Below are 14,536 nucleotides of genomic sequence, written 5' to 3' on the forward strand. Positions count from 1 at the left end.
GAGTCTGATGGGGTGCCACGCCCTGGCCCCAAAGTCTATTTTTGATATTCCCTCGGGAAGTCCTTGCTCTGCTCCCCTTGCCGTGCTGTTGCACGCCCTTAGTGTTTTGCCTCGGTGTGGTGGGGTCAGATCAGATGCAGTTCCCACACTGTGTCTCCAGTGTTGTCTTGTGTCACATAATGGGGTCGGCCACTGTGTGCATTGGTTGCTCTGAGTGGGGATATCATCCTCAAGACTTGGTGGGCCAGGGTGTGCTCTACTCTCTCTGGAAGTACACTTTCATGGAAGATCTGTCAACCACAGATTGATGATTACATGAATAAAGAGCTTCCTTCAAGCTGGTTTCAGGAGAGAATGTGGGACAATGGATGTCAGATGGTTCTTGAGTAAAAATGGTGAATACAGAAAGATATTTATTTGGGTTTTATTGATTATGTAAAGGTATTCAACTGTGTGGATCTTAATGAACTATGGATACCCTTAAGAAGAACGGTAATTTCACAACACGTAATTGTGCTCCTGTAGAACATGTACATAGAATAAGAGGCAGCTGTTCAAACAGAGCAAAGGAATACTGCACAGTTTAAAATCAGAAAAAGTGTGCATCAGGGTTGTCTTTTTACCATATTTATTCAGTCTGTTTGACAAGCAAATAATACAAGAAGCTGGACTTTATGAAGAATGTGGTATCAGAATTGAAGGACGGCTTATTAGTAACCTGTGATATGCAGATGGCATTCCTTGGCTTACTGAAACCTAACAGAACTTGAAGTACTTGTTGATGCAAATAAAAGTTTTGAACTACAACTTAGTGTAAAGAAAATATTATGATAAATATAGAAAAGATTAACATTAACGATAATTCTATTGTACTTGGATCAGCCATCCATGCTCAGGGAAGCAGCGGTCAAGAAATTAAATGACTTACTGCATTGTGCAAATCTGCTATACTAGACCTTTTTAAAGTGTTGAAGAGCCAAGGTATCATTTGGAGAACTAAGATGCACTTGACCCAAACCATGGTATTTGCAATTGACTCAATATGCGATTGGACAATACATAAGGAAGACTAGAGAAGAATTGATGCATTTGGATTATGTTGTTGCCTAAGAATATTGATCTCAAAGAACAAACAAATCTATCTTGAAAGAAGTATGGCCAGAATTCTCTTTAGAAATGAATATGTCAAAACTTCATCTATTTTGTCTTCGGGTGTTTGTGTGTTTTTCATTATGTGTGATAGTGTATTTATGCCATGTATTAGGGTCCTTGAGGTGCTCCAACCACTATTGCATAGTGGTTACCCATTGGCCTGTTAACTTAAAGCTCAGAAGTTCAAAGCCATCAGCCTCTCTATGGGAGAAAGACAAGCCTTTTTACTCCGTAAAGAGTTACAGTCTCAGTGACCCAGATGGGCAGATCTACCCTGCACTTTAGCATTTCTGTGAGTCAGAATAGACTCATTGGCAGTTAGTGTGAGTTTTTGATTAGGGCCCATAAATTTATCTTTTGCTGTTGTTGTTGTTGATGACCTTTATTATTTCTAGGTTTTACATTTAGGACTTTGATATGGTGTGAGATACGAGTTCTATTTTGTTCTGCTACAGATTTCGAATTTTATCAGCACCATTTGTTCAAAAGACTTTCACTTTTCTATTTGATATATCTCGTCCCTTTATTAAAAATAAGTTGTCTGTAGTTGAATGGATTCACATCTGTGTTTTCAATTCTGTTGTTTTATCACTGCTAGTCAATCAATGTTCATGGAAGCAGCAGTCAAGAGATCAAGGGCAGGTTGCATTGAGTAATCTGCTGCACAAGACTTCTTTAGAGTATTGAAAAGGATGTTACTGAGGTTCATCTGATCCCAGTCAGAGTATTTTCAATTGCCTCATTTACTTGTAAAAGTTGGACATTGAATAAAGACAGTAGAAGAATTGATGTGTTTGAATTAAGGTGCTTGAGAAGAATGTTGAAAGTATCACAAACTGCTAAAAGGATAAACTGATCTGTCTTAGAAAAAGTAATGCCAAAGTGATGATACTTAGAGCCAAGGATGGCAAGGCTTCATCTTACATACTTTGGACATGTTATCAGGAGAGACCAGTCCCTGGTGAAAGACATTTTGCTTAGTAAGTGAAGAGGCAATGAAAAAGAGGAAGGCCTTTCACTTCCTAAACTTATAACCTTCCATACAGCCTGGCACTGATGTTGTTTGATGTCATCGATTTGGTTCTGACCCATAATGACCCTATGCACACGTCAAACGAAAAACCTCACAGTTTTGGTCTAAACTCACAATTCTTCCTATTCCTAGCCCATTGATGCAGCCTCTGTGTCCACCCATCTTGTTGGGTTAAGGTGTTGATTTTTTTTTACTGTTGTGTGTGTGTTTATTGATATCTGTTGTTCTCTGGGCACTGCTTATGCTTTTTAAAATTATTATTATAAATCATTTTATTGGGGGATCATACAACTCTTATCTAATCTGCTTATGCTTTTAAAACAGGTTTTCGTATGTTATGTTTTCATTCTCATTTGATTCAAGCAAATTTAAATTTTCTTTATTTCTTTTATAACCCAGTAGTTTTTAAGCAGGATCTTATTCAATTTTCATGTACTTGATTTTTTTCCCCTTTGATCTTCAAATTGTCAGATTCTAATTTTGTAATGCTGTAATTTTAGAAGATGCTATGTAATATCTCAATGTTTTTTAATGTTTTGAGACTTGTTTTGTATCCTAAAGCAAATAAATAAATAAAGCTCACGGCCACCAAGTTGATGCCCACTCATAGGGATTCTACAGAACAGGGTGGAACTACCCTAGTGAGCTTTCAAGACTATTACTGTTTATGGGAATAGAAAGCCCCATCTTTTTCTGGTGGTTTCAAACTACATACCTTGCAGATCGCAGCCCAACTACTCTGCCACCAGGTCTGCTTGCTTGGTGTCCTAACAGAAGGTCTATTCTGGATTATATTCTATATGCATGCGAAAAGAATGTATATTGTCCTATTGTTGGGTGGAGTGTTCTGTAGATATCTATGAGATCAAGGTGGTTGATTATGTTACTTAGTTCTCCCTATGGATGAGAATTATAAAATAGGAGGATCAAAAATGTGAAAGCACTTAAAATATTTTTAGTGTTTTGATTTTCTATTATGTAAAAATTTAATTTTACCTTGAGAATTTTACTATTCTAAAACATAAAAATGAAAACATTCTAACTTCTGAAAGCTCACACACACATACATTATTTTATAAGTATTGCATCGTAATAATTATAATTTTCACCAGTGGAAAATGCTGTCTTTTAAATAACTTTGTGACTGGATGATAAAGGTTATGTGTTTTAAGTCTTACAGGAGCCTTAATAGGTTTAAGTTTCAAGATGTTAGTCGTAATTATTTTTCACTTTTCTTCAGTTCCTTTACTTGACTCTGACTTTACCCACCTATTATTTTTAAGTTTCCTTTGAATCAATTCTGAGTCTTCTTGACCCCACATATGTCAGAGTAAAACCGTTCCACAGGATTTTCAATCACTGCTTGTTTGGAAGTAGTTGTAAGCCCTATGTTATTTGGTTTTTGAACTGTTTTTGTTATTTAGTGCCAATTATTAATTAAGCCCCAGTGGCATAGTGGTTACATGTTGGGCTGCTAACTACAAGGTCAGCAATTTGAAACTACCAACTACTCCATGGGAAAAAAACAGGGCTTTCTGCTCCTGTAAAGAATTATAATCTTGGAAATTTACTAGGACATTTGCATGATGGTGCTTGAGAAGGATTGTTATGAGTCATCATTGACTCAATGGCAGTGAGTTTGTTCTTTTGGAAGTGGAGGTGGAAGGGGGAGCACATAAGATAGTATATAAATATAATATGCATACATACAACATACATAAAATTTAGTGTGACCCTAAAAATGAAATTTTACTTTTATTATCTGAATATAGGTTTTAAGTGAGTTTACTAGATACTAGATGATCAGCACTGATTTTTGAGAGATTAAGTTAAAACTATCAATATTTTTCAATAAAATCTCCTTGAACTTTATCTACACCTCCCATGACACATTTAGTGGCTCTCTCCTGTGTTTTCCTGGTTGGTATACACTAACCACCTCTTTTCTCACTGCCATCAAGTTGATTGTGACTCATAGCAACCCTATAGCACAGAGTAGAATTGCCCCTGTGGGTTTCCAAGGTTGTAAATCTTGATGGGTGCAGAAAGCCTCAATTTTTTTCTAAGGAACACCAGGGGGGTTCAAACTGCTGACCTTGTGGTTAGCAGCCCAATACATACCTGACTACCATAACAAGGCTCCTCACACACGTGTTAGCATAATTATTTATATACAGGTCTATCTCTCTCTAGAATTCCTTTAGGGATGGAGCAATGTCATATTTATATTTGGATCTTTGGTATATATTTCAATGCCTAATATATACAAACATAATTTGTTGAATATGTTCCTTCATTCGATAGGCATTGTTTTTTAATACTCACGGAATATAGGCATGGGTACTCAGTAATTAAATTACCATTGATATCCTTTTTAAAAAGCACACTCATGTTGCATTTTAAAAGTATTTTAAAAATTACACACAGCTTCTCTGTGATGTATCTACTTGCATAATTCATCTACATGCAAAAATCTGTCATTATGACTTTTAAAGCTAGTTGTAGTTCATATTTATTAAGAAATAATTGAGTTAGGTGCCCATACCACTATCCAATTTAATAAATAAAATGTTACCAATATGAAATTCCCCCTTTACCTCTTCCCAGTTTAGTCCCAATTTCATCTTCAACCCTGTCAGACTTTCGTTTTCATGAATCTGTTGGTAATCATTTCAGTGTATTCCCATATACTCGTGATACCCGTCTTTGTCATCTTGAACAGTACCTATTATGCACATATTTTCAGAATAGTCTATGTATAGTACCATACTATGCATGTTCCTTTGAAAATTTATTCTCCTTAACATTATATTCTTGGCTATAAGATTCATTAATGTTGATAAGTGTATTTTTGGTTTTTTATAGCTCTTTCATGAATGAATATAACTATTAATTTTTCTGTTGATAGACATTTAAATTGTTTCCAGTGATTTTAATATTACAAATAAAGCTAAGGTACTATGCTTTTTTAAAAACCTTAGAGCCAACAAATGCCATATACTTACGAATTTCAACTATTTAGGGAAGATTGCTTCCACTATTTTAGATATATTACATTTTTTGCCCTAATGCGTGAGATCTAAAATTAAATGTGCTAGTTGATGCATATGGCCTTAGGGACCACTGTGTTCATGTCCAGACATTATGGGAGTGAACTGGAGAATAAAACAGACACACTGGGTGTATCAGAGTGGAAATTGTGGGGCAAACTCTAGATATAGCCACAGTTTAATTGACCAAGCGTGGCGGCAATTACCTCTAAACTTCTTGTTTCATTGGACACTGTCTATCCTTGATTTTTATGTACTCCACATTGCTATACTTTTGCATGGAAGAACCACATATGGTAATAGGTTAACTCTTAAAACCTTGGAGGGTAGGGAAAGATTTAAAAATCAGAGATCTTTGTTGTCTATCAGCGCTTGCAATGTAGCTTGGATTTATTTCTTCTTTATATCTGTTGTCATTATATTCTACTTCCTGTATGTTTGAATTTTTACTTTCTTTGGGTGTGGGAGGTAGAAACACATAAGGTGACTATGTATTCCTCCCATCTTTGTTTGGTGCTTTCTCTACTGTTTAATATTTTGTCAGTAGAATTTTTAAATATTGCAAAAATAATAAATGTGCTAGTTGAATTACCTTTTACTTATGGTTACTGATCTTACATCTAAAGACTGTCTGAAGCATCATATAGCTAAACCCTTAAAATAAATGCAAGCCATCCAACCAATTGTCATCCAGTCAGTTGCAGCTCAGGGCCACCCAAATGCTGTAGCGCAGAGCTTTGATCCACAAGATTTTCAAGGCTATCACCTCTAGAGGCAGATCTAGAAGCAGACCTTTCCTTCCGGGTGGGTAAAGGTTGCCAAACTTTCTATTAGGAATTGGACGCTTAACAGCATGCATCACCCAGGGACTCCATAAATAAATACCAAGTTGATAGTCAGGAAAACTAGACTAAAATCTTGCATCTTCTAAGTCTAAGAATGTTTGTAGCCTCTCCCCTGTTAGTAATGTTAAATTACTTATTTGAAAATAATATAATAATGTTGCCTTTTCCGTGTTGAAAATTCACTAAAAACCAAAAACATTGACCTTAATTACATAGTAATTTCATAGTATGTTGTCAGGTTACATACCAAACTGAATTAGATCTTAAATTTTGCTTATATTCCTTTGTATAAATATCAGGTAATTATAAAGGCATAGACTTTGAACTAGTCTGTGTTTTGAGCAAGACTTATAGACAGTTGTGACTGGCAGAGCAACAAGAAAACTTTTACATGACTAAAAACCAAATCAAATACAGATAATGAATGATTTACATTAAAAAAAATTTTAACAAGTTGATTTTAAAAGTAAGTTTAACTGTTTTAGTTGGTATCACTGAGGGAGGTCCCCGAAATGCAACTGCTTAATCCTTTTATCAGTGGTAGAACAAATTACTAAAATATCTAGCCCTCTGAAGGCTTTACCCTATTTATAAGTTGTAGTTATTGGCCTCTACCCAGTTTCAGATGTTAGAGATTAGCCTAAAAGCTGAGTCCTGATTGAAACAGATTTAGGTAGACTAACCGCTGAGCCTTTCCAATTCACATTGCTGTAATCCATTAGGTTTCATTGAATGAGACACATGAGGATGATATAATAAAGCCCTTTGATAAAGGGTCCCTAGAGTCAAGGTGTGTTCTTAGGGCATCATGTTTCTCAGTCCATCAAAGTTAAGAAAACATACCAATCTCTTGTCAGACTTACAACTGGTATTCCTGAATAAGGCTGTCCCATCAGAAAAGTGGCCTGTGGCCAGAGCAGGTATTGTTTTTCATTTTAAGTTCTTTGTTTTTCTGAAAAGACTCTTTGATTCCCAGAATGTGTTTGCTTCCAGGTAATTCAGTTTGATTTCACTTAGGCTCTGAAGTCTCCTCCTGTAAAGTCTTCCTTAAATTTTTGCAGTGTAAGTTTTATAGGGTGCCCATACCTGAGGAATTTAGAAGAGTCTTTCATATGACAATTGTGATAATTCGAGCTTAGTTTCCCATGGTTTTATCACATGTAACCTTGAATTAATATAGTCTATGATATTTTCTAATGGTAGCCTTAACTTTTAGTCCCAAATCTTTCTTAATGTATATAAAACAAAATAAATGTAAAGCCCTCAATTTGGGGTGAAGGGGTTTAGCTTAAAAGTATTTGCTTATTTATAAGCATTTTTGCAGTTTAGATATGCTGCCATCAGGTGGTAGTAGTATGACATACTCATGGGGCTCCACAGATGTCTCTTTGCTTATGGTCAATAGTTTACCCCTCAAAGATACATTTAGTTATTTTTAAAAATTTCTCACCATGAATGCACAGATTTTTATGTGAAAGTTCAAATAACATAGCACATTTGTTTAGTGTCTGAGCTAAGGATACTCTGAATGAACATTTTAAAACAGTTATGACTTGTCAGGTTTTGTTGGCCATTTATTTTCTCTATTAAGTGAAGAATTTAATGTTCAAAGTAATGCATACGCCTATTAAAATTTAGAAATTAATTCCATTACTTGAAGATTATGCCTATGAACACTTTTACTCATTTCCTTCCAGCCTTCAAATAACATTTTTGTATGTTTTGTTTTTCTTTTTTGTTTTGAATGGAGTGGGATGGCAGGAGAAAGGAACCTAATTGTAATAATTATACACAGTCTGTATTACTTACATGTTTCAAAATGACAAGTTTTGGAGCTGTTTTAATATCTCATTGATTCTGTGTTCTATAACTGATACAGTTATTCACCCATCAATAGATAATATGCATTTCTGGGTCTCATGGTCATCAGAGTTTTTATCCTTGCTTTCCATCCACTGCCTGTCAAGAGAGCCATTCTTGATCTTGATCTCTGCTCATTTTTTGTTTAAAAACAAAAGAGTTTCTCATTCATCTCTGAGTAGATGCTTTAGGTTTTTCGTGCTGCCAGATAGTGTGGATGCTCACTTTTTAATTATGGGTGAAAATATGTAGTCTCTTCCAACGTGGATACTCCCGAGTGGTCCCTCTCCCCAGGCTCTGTCCAGGTGGCATGGAGGAGCACAGGGCTCAGTGCCCCGTGATGTGCAGTCCTTTCCCACAACATTGGAGATCAAGCTGGCCCTTGAGCCTGCGCCTGCACATTCCTACAGCTTCTCAGAGTCCTATGGACAATGCCTGAGGAGACAAACCAGGCAGGAAACATGTCTAAAAAAAAGAAACAAACAAAAAGAAAATATGTAGTCTCTTGGATATTATCTTCATATCATAAGAATGTTTGATACTTTTATAAATTGCATGCAAGCAGATACCACATATAAACATTTTTGGTACTTGTGATGTAAAGAGATGGAGTCATAATTTCTTCCTACCATATTTTCTTTCCTTTTTTATAGCATAGAGCATTGCATTAAAGAAATACAATCAGAAGTCAACAAACAATGTCTGGATGTGCGACTTCAAACAACAAGCGATTGCTTGGAATGGTTTAATAACTATAGTTATAATTCATCTAAGTCATCTTCCACTCTCCATGGAGATTTGATAATATTCCTCAAAACAATGGTAAGAAAACACACACACACATAGTCACACACCGTTTTTGCTTTAAGGTGAAGTGGAATGAGTCAATAGGGAATACGATCCATTTACTTTTTCTATATATATATATATTTACTTTAGGTCATTTTATTGCCCTGTTATATGTAGATTTTGAATTTTTGCTTTCTTTTCAGATCCCCAATGGAATAAAGATTGCTGTTTATTTTTATTTTTTTTAACTATGATTTTAATCAGCAAAATGACATTTTATGTAATTATAGATTAAATATAATTCCTGGATGATGTGTGGCTTGATGTCTGCCACATGAACACCATAAGATGTGTTGCTGTGTATCTCAGTAATACCACACAATTGATTCCTGAGATTGCAGCAGTTTTTAAAAAAAGGTATTTACCTTTTTCTTTCAGTAAATTCTGGATTTATAAAGTTATTATTTTTTTCTTGGGGATATTTTTATTGAAACTTACGGCACTATTGCCTTTTCATTCACCTTTGTTACAGGTTAAGTTGGATGGATAATTAACTATATACACCACATGTTCTACAAAATGACCAGTCATTAACACATGAAACAAAAATGGATGAAATTTGCATTTAAAGAAAATACAAGTAATTTCATATTTATGAATGCTGGAACATTTTTCTCCATTCTGAACACTCAAGTACAAGTTTTTCAGTCATGTATCAAATGAATTTATATTTTATTCTAACTTATGCCCCCTTACTTTACTCATTTTCTAAATACTCAATATTCTGCACAGTAAGCTCCTCATTGACTCTGTTCAACAAATGAGTCTTATCTGTCATCCCTTGCTTTTCTAACCTGAAGTAATGGCTAGTGCTTTTCTGATAAGGAAAGCAGGAATTTATATAAGACTGTAGTTAAGTCAATGGAGTCCTAGTGGTGTAGTGGTTACGTATTGGACTGTGATCTGCGTGGTCAGCAGTTCAAAACAACCAGCAGCTCCTTGGAAGAAAGACTGGACTTTCTACAGTGACCCACAAGCATATTGCTATGAGTCAGCATTGACTTGATGGCAGTGAGTATTTAATTGATGGAGAATGACTACATAGGTTATTCTTTGATACTGACCACCCTAAGGTTTTGTAGCCTCTGAAAATAACTTTTTATTTTATTACACTTATCTGATAGGGTGTCTAGTTTGAAAAAACAGTTTCCCAGAGAACTGCACAACTTTTAGAAAGGAGTTATTTCTGTAGTTAACTAGATATGGATTTAATTAAATTTAGGGGAAAAAGCACTGTTTTTGTCTAAACATCAAACACTGACTAAGGCAGATGTGGAAAATATCTTGAGGTTGTAGATGGCTTAGGATGACAGAATAGGATGAAAATAGTTTTTGGCTGTTGTTATTATTACAGATGTCTCTTTAATGTTTACAAATTAATAAAAGGAAGAGAAAGGAAGACTATGTGCCCTGAAGCCTTATTCTTTTAAGAAAATCCTCTCACCCATTATCTCCTAAAGGTGGAGCCTTGAAGAATAAATATGGATATAGTTATTCCTTAATTTCTATTAAAAAGCATGTGTATTGAATTTCATTAATATTGATGTAATAATGCTTTCCCATTTAATTAAAAGCAAAGGCTTTTAATTATATTTTAATGTGTCACACTTAAGTTCTTCTGTATTCACTGTGGGCCAAAGGCCATCTTAGTTTTGCTCAAATTCATTAGATCGATAGGTCTGTTACAGTCCTGGGCTTTTAAAACATGTCTTGTTATTTTGATCTTGTTATTTACAGAAACAAACCAGAGCTAGATTAAAATGACCTTATTATCAAGTTTTTGCCTGCTAAAGTGTGAGGTGTGACAGCATTTTTCATACTTTTACTTTCTTTCATAGGCATTTTTTTCTGTTAATTATTTAATAATTATTTTTTGGAATAAAGACCTGAAGTTCTCATTTTGATGATTATACTGATATTCTTAAAACTTAAAAAAATTCATACCTAACACTCGTTTGTCTATTAGTCTTTGCTTGATCAAATAATCACGTTACTGGCTGATTAAGCACATGTAAGGCTGAGACCCTAATAGTATACCTTAGTGACTTTGTGGAATTTGCCGTAATGCAGACCTGTTTTACACCTTATGACATTTCTTTCTTAGAAGTATCAAATGAATTAAGTAGCAGGGAAAGAAGATACAGACAGAAGAAGGGGGATGGAAGAAACCAGCCACAGAAGGGACGCACTTGCTTTGTGGACCCTCTAGGAAAAGGGTCTTCTAGAAAAAGGAATGGCGTAGTTGGTGACTCATTGGGCTGCTAACCAAAGGTTAACGGTTGGAACCTATCAGCTGTTCCTCAATAGAAGGATGCAACTTTCTATTCCTGTTAAAAGTTACAGTCTTGGACGCTCACAGGGGCAGTCTACCCTGTCCTGTAGGTTCACTGTGAGTCAGCATTGACTCAATGGCAGTGCCCTTAGTTTTTTTGAGGGTATATAGAAAATATATATTTCCCCCCCCCTAAATTTAATTAAAATCATGTCTATATATCTACAGAATTAATGCCTTCTAAAAACTGTATGGCTTTCTGGGAAACTGTTTGTGCAAACTAGCAACCCTAACAGAGATAAGTGTGATAAAAAGAAATGTTTTTATTGAAGGCTATAACCCCTTACAGTGGTCAGTACCAAAGAGCACCAAACAAAGACTTTGTCTGACATACTTTGGAGATGGAGTCAGGAGAGACCAGTCCCTGGAAAAGGACATCATGGTTGGGAAAGTAGAGGGACAGCAAAGGAAGGGAAAGCCCTCAAAGAAATAGACTGATATTAGGGCTGCAACAAAAGGCTCAAAAATAGGAACACTTGTCAGGATGGCTCAGGCCCTGGCCGTGTTTTGTTATGTGGTGCATGGGATCACTGTGGGTCGGAGCCGACTCATGGCGCCTAACAACAACAACATAGCAAGATGAGGCTGTCCCCATAAAGATGGATAGTTTCGAGCTGATTTGATTCATGGTTTGGGGGTGGATTTTAGTTTGCAGGGGTCCTCAAACTTTTTAAACAGAGCACCAGTTCACTGTCCCTCAGACCCTTTGGAGGGCTGCACTATAGTTTAAAAAAAAGCTACGAACAAATTCCTATGCACACTGCACATAATCTTATTTTGAAGTTAAAAAAAAAATGGGGCAAAAACACCCGGTGGGCCAGCTAAATGTCCTCGGCGGGCCTCATGTGGCCCGCGGGCCGTTGTTTGAAGACCCCTGGAGGGTATATTAAAAAGAATATGGCCTAAGAGAATGATGGCAGGGGTTAATTCTTGATTTTTTTTCTTACTGTTAAGTGATTTAGGGAAAGTCACTTAAGCAGATGAAGTTTTATTGTCTGTAAAAAAAAAATCCTTAAGTGTTTATTTTACAGTTCTCATTGCGAATAAATCAGAAAAGTATGGAAAATGATTTTTATATAATAAAGCACTATATAGATACTGAGTTGCATTCATTACAGATAGAACATTAAAATCAGCCATTGCAGTTCTCAGCATGATTGAGAGAAAATTCCCAGAATTTGTCTGGGAGCTATTTGTAATTCTGAATCACACATGTCTATGGTATTATTTGTAAATAAAAAATGTCAAAGCCAGCCAGATTTTATGTTACTTGAGCCTTGTTTCCATTTCTCTTATAATCACCTTGCTTCTACTTTCACAATATAAATTAATTTCACTATTAGCCAATATAGATATAATTAGGAAAGTCAGCCTGTAGGGAGAATGTATGTAGGTATAATTCAAAATCCAAATTTAAGAAGGTCCCCCAACCCCCCACCCTGCATTTGCTATTCTTAATTAAACCCACTATGGTTTTCTCCACACAGAAAATAGAAAGTAATTTCATATCATCTTGTGGGGAACTATTCTGAGATTATTTTTCTCCCATTTTGAGTTACTTATTTCTTTAGAGAGAACTGGAATATTCTCAGCTTAATTTTCAAAGTAAAATCTTTCTTAACGTGATTCTCAAAAAGGAATTTAAATGAAAATTTGAAATCTTTAAATTTACTAAAGTTTATTTCTCAGGATGGTAGCTATTAGTAACCCCTTGGCACATACTATATTTAAAGGTCTCTATTCTATCATAGAAAGGTTTTAAAGCAATGTGTATTCATTCTGGATTTTATAATAATAAATGTACCCACTCAGGCATGAAAATTATCTACCAAGAATGAAGTAGGGGCATGATCTTGAATTTATTTTGTCATAGGAACAAGTTTCCAACAGTGTTTCATTATAGATTTTTATTTAGAACTTTTAAACTGCAGCTTGCATACAACCCCGGTTATTTTGGGGTGGGTAACAATGAGGGCAACACCCTATGTCTAAAAATCAAATTAAAAGGTAGTTTATTTGCTGGGCTTACAAAATTTAGCAGAGCACAAAACTGACATTATAAAATGTCTGAATTGATTCTATGTCAAATGGGAGAAAAATCCTTTCAGAGAATGAAAGTATTGATTTGAAGTTGAAATAAACTATTATGAAGTTATGTATAATTATAAGAATCATTTTTTCTATTACCCTATCAGTTAAGCATATTTCTAATATTCTTATTTACTTTTACCAGCAAGATATGCTGAAGATTAAACAAAATCAAGAAGAAATGATGTTGGATTTACTTTGGGACCTGGCCTGTCAGAGCAGCGTTTCACTCCCATCTACTCTAAGTGGAACATCTTTCCATTTCCTCTCCAGAACTTCTCTTCATTCTGTTGAAGATCTTTCCTCTACGGATGAGAAGTCTCTATGGGATGACATAAAACTGCATCTTCGACGCTTCCTGGTGACCAAATTACAAAGCCATAATGAAATAAACAATTCCCAGCAGAAAATTTTCTTGAAAAAACAGTGCATACAACGACTCTTGTTCCTTTATCCAGAATCTGAAGTTATAGTCAAATTCCAAAACATGCAGAGTAAACTTTTGGCTGAACTTCTGCAAAACTTCATTCCCTCTTACAGCCGAGAATCAAATTTAGACACAATAGCCCATGGATACCAAAGTGCAATGCTTAAGTTGTACTCCATGATAAAAGAGGATTTTAACATACTACATGAAATTTTAGCTCCATCCTCAACATTGAAATTCATTAAAGAAACCTACTTGGATACTGTTACTGAAGAACTGGCAAAATTTCTTGAAAAATTTTGTGAGATGCTGTTTGAAGAAAAAGCTGTCCGTGCGGTTAAAACAAGCAAGAGCTCCAGCAAGCATAGAGGAGCAGTGCATGCTTTGGGTTAGTGACATTTAAGTTTCTGTTCAGTTTAACTCAAGCCTTTGAGATCATAATTTTCTAAGATTTGGTTAAATTGCACTGCCAACTTTAAAATAAACAAAAATAAATGTTATACAAACTAGCAGTATATGTTTCTCTTATACATTCCTTTTTTTTCTGTAATTGTAGTAATAGCAGTGTTTATTTTTTCCTTTTTGAATTATTAAAGATACAGGAATTGTAAGCAAAAATCATTGCTAATAAGAGAAATTTTTCTTTTGATTGGATATGACAAATAGTAAAGTAACAGGCAAACTGTTTCATAAGTATAATTTTTAACTAATTTTAATCTTCCAAAGCCCAATCATTATAGGGGGAAAAGAATTGTTGAAAATTTGTTGGTATTTACATTAGCTAAAATTGGAAGTTTAAAAATTAGTCAATAATTTTCAATAAGGAAAAATTTTGAAACATAAATTATAAACAGTCTACATTGGAATTGGTTAGGAACATTTGAACTCTAATTTTTATTA

At 35.0% G+C, this 14,536-nt stretch overlaps 1 protein-coding gene and 1 non-coding gene across 2 annotated transcripts in view; both read left to right on the forward strand.

The window, feature by feature from the left end:
• KIAA0825 (KIAA0825 ortholog) overlaps positions 1 to 14,136 on the forward strand; it is a 76,596-nt gene extending 62,460 nt beyond the window's left edge. The window contains exons 3-4 of the mRNA XM_004703481.2: positions 8,594 to 8,762; positions 13,355 to 14,136. Coding sequence (XP_004703538.1) covers positions 8,594 to 8,762; positions 13,355 to 14,029 — 844 coding nt within the window. The 3' untranslated portion in view covers positions 14,030 to 14,136. The remainder of the gene's footprint in view (positions 1 to 8,593; positions 8,763 to 13,354) is intronic.
• Positions 8,199 to 8,405, forward strand: LOC115873848. The gene has a single exon (XR_004048629.1). It is a non-coding gene; the product is annotated as a small nucleolar RNA SNORA73 family (small nucleolar RNA).
• Positions 14,137 to 14,536: the final 400 nt, after the last annotated feature.

Source organism: Echinops telfairi, unplaced genomic scaffold, assembly GCF_000313985.2.
Source record: "Echinops telfairi isolate 266 unplaced genomic scaffold, ASM31398v2 ScPeMD7_7469;HRSCAF=8507_1, whole genome shotgun sequence".
Taxonomy (NCBI): Eukaryota; Metazoa; Chordata; class Mammalia; order Afrosoricida; family Tenrecidae; genus Echinops; species Echinops telfairi.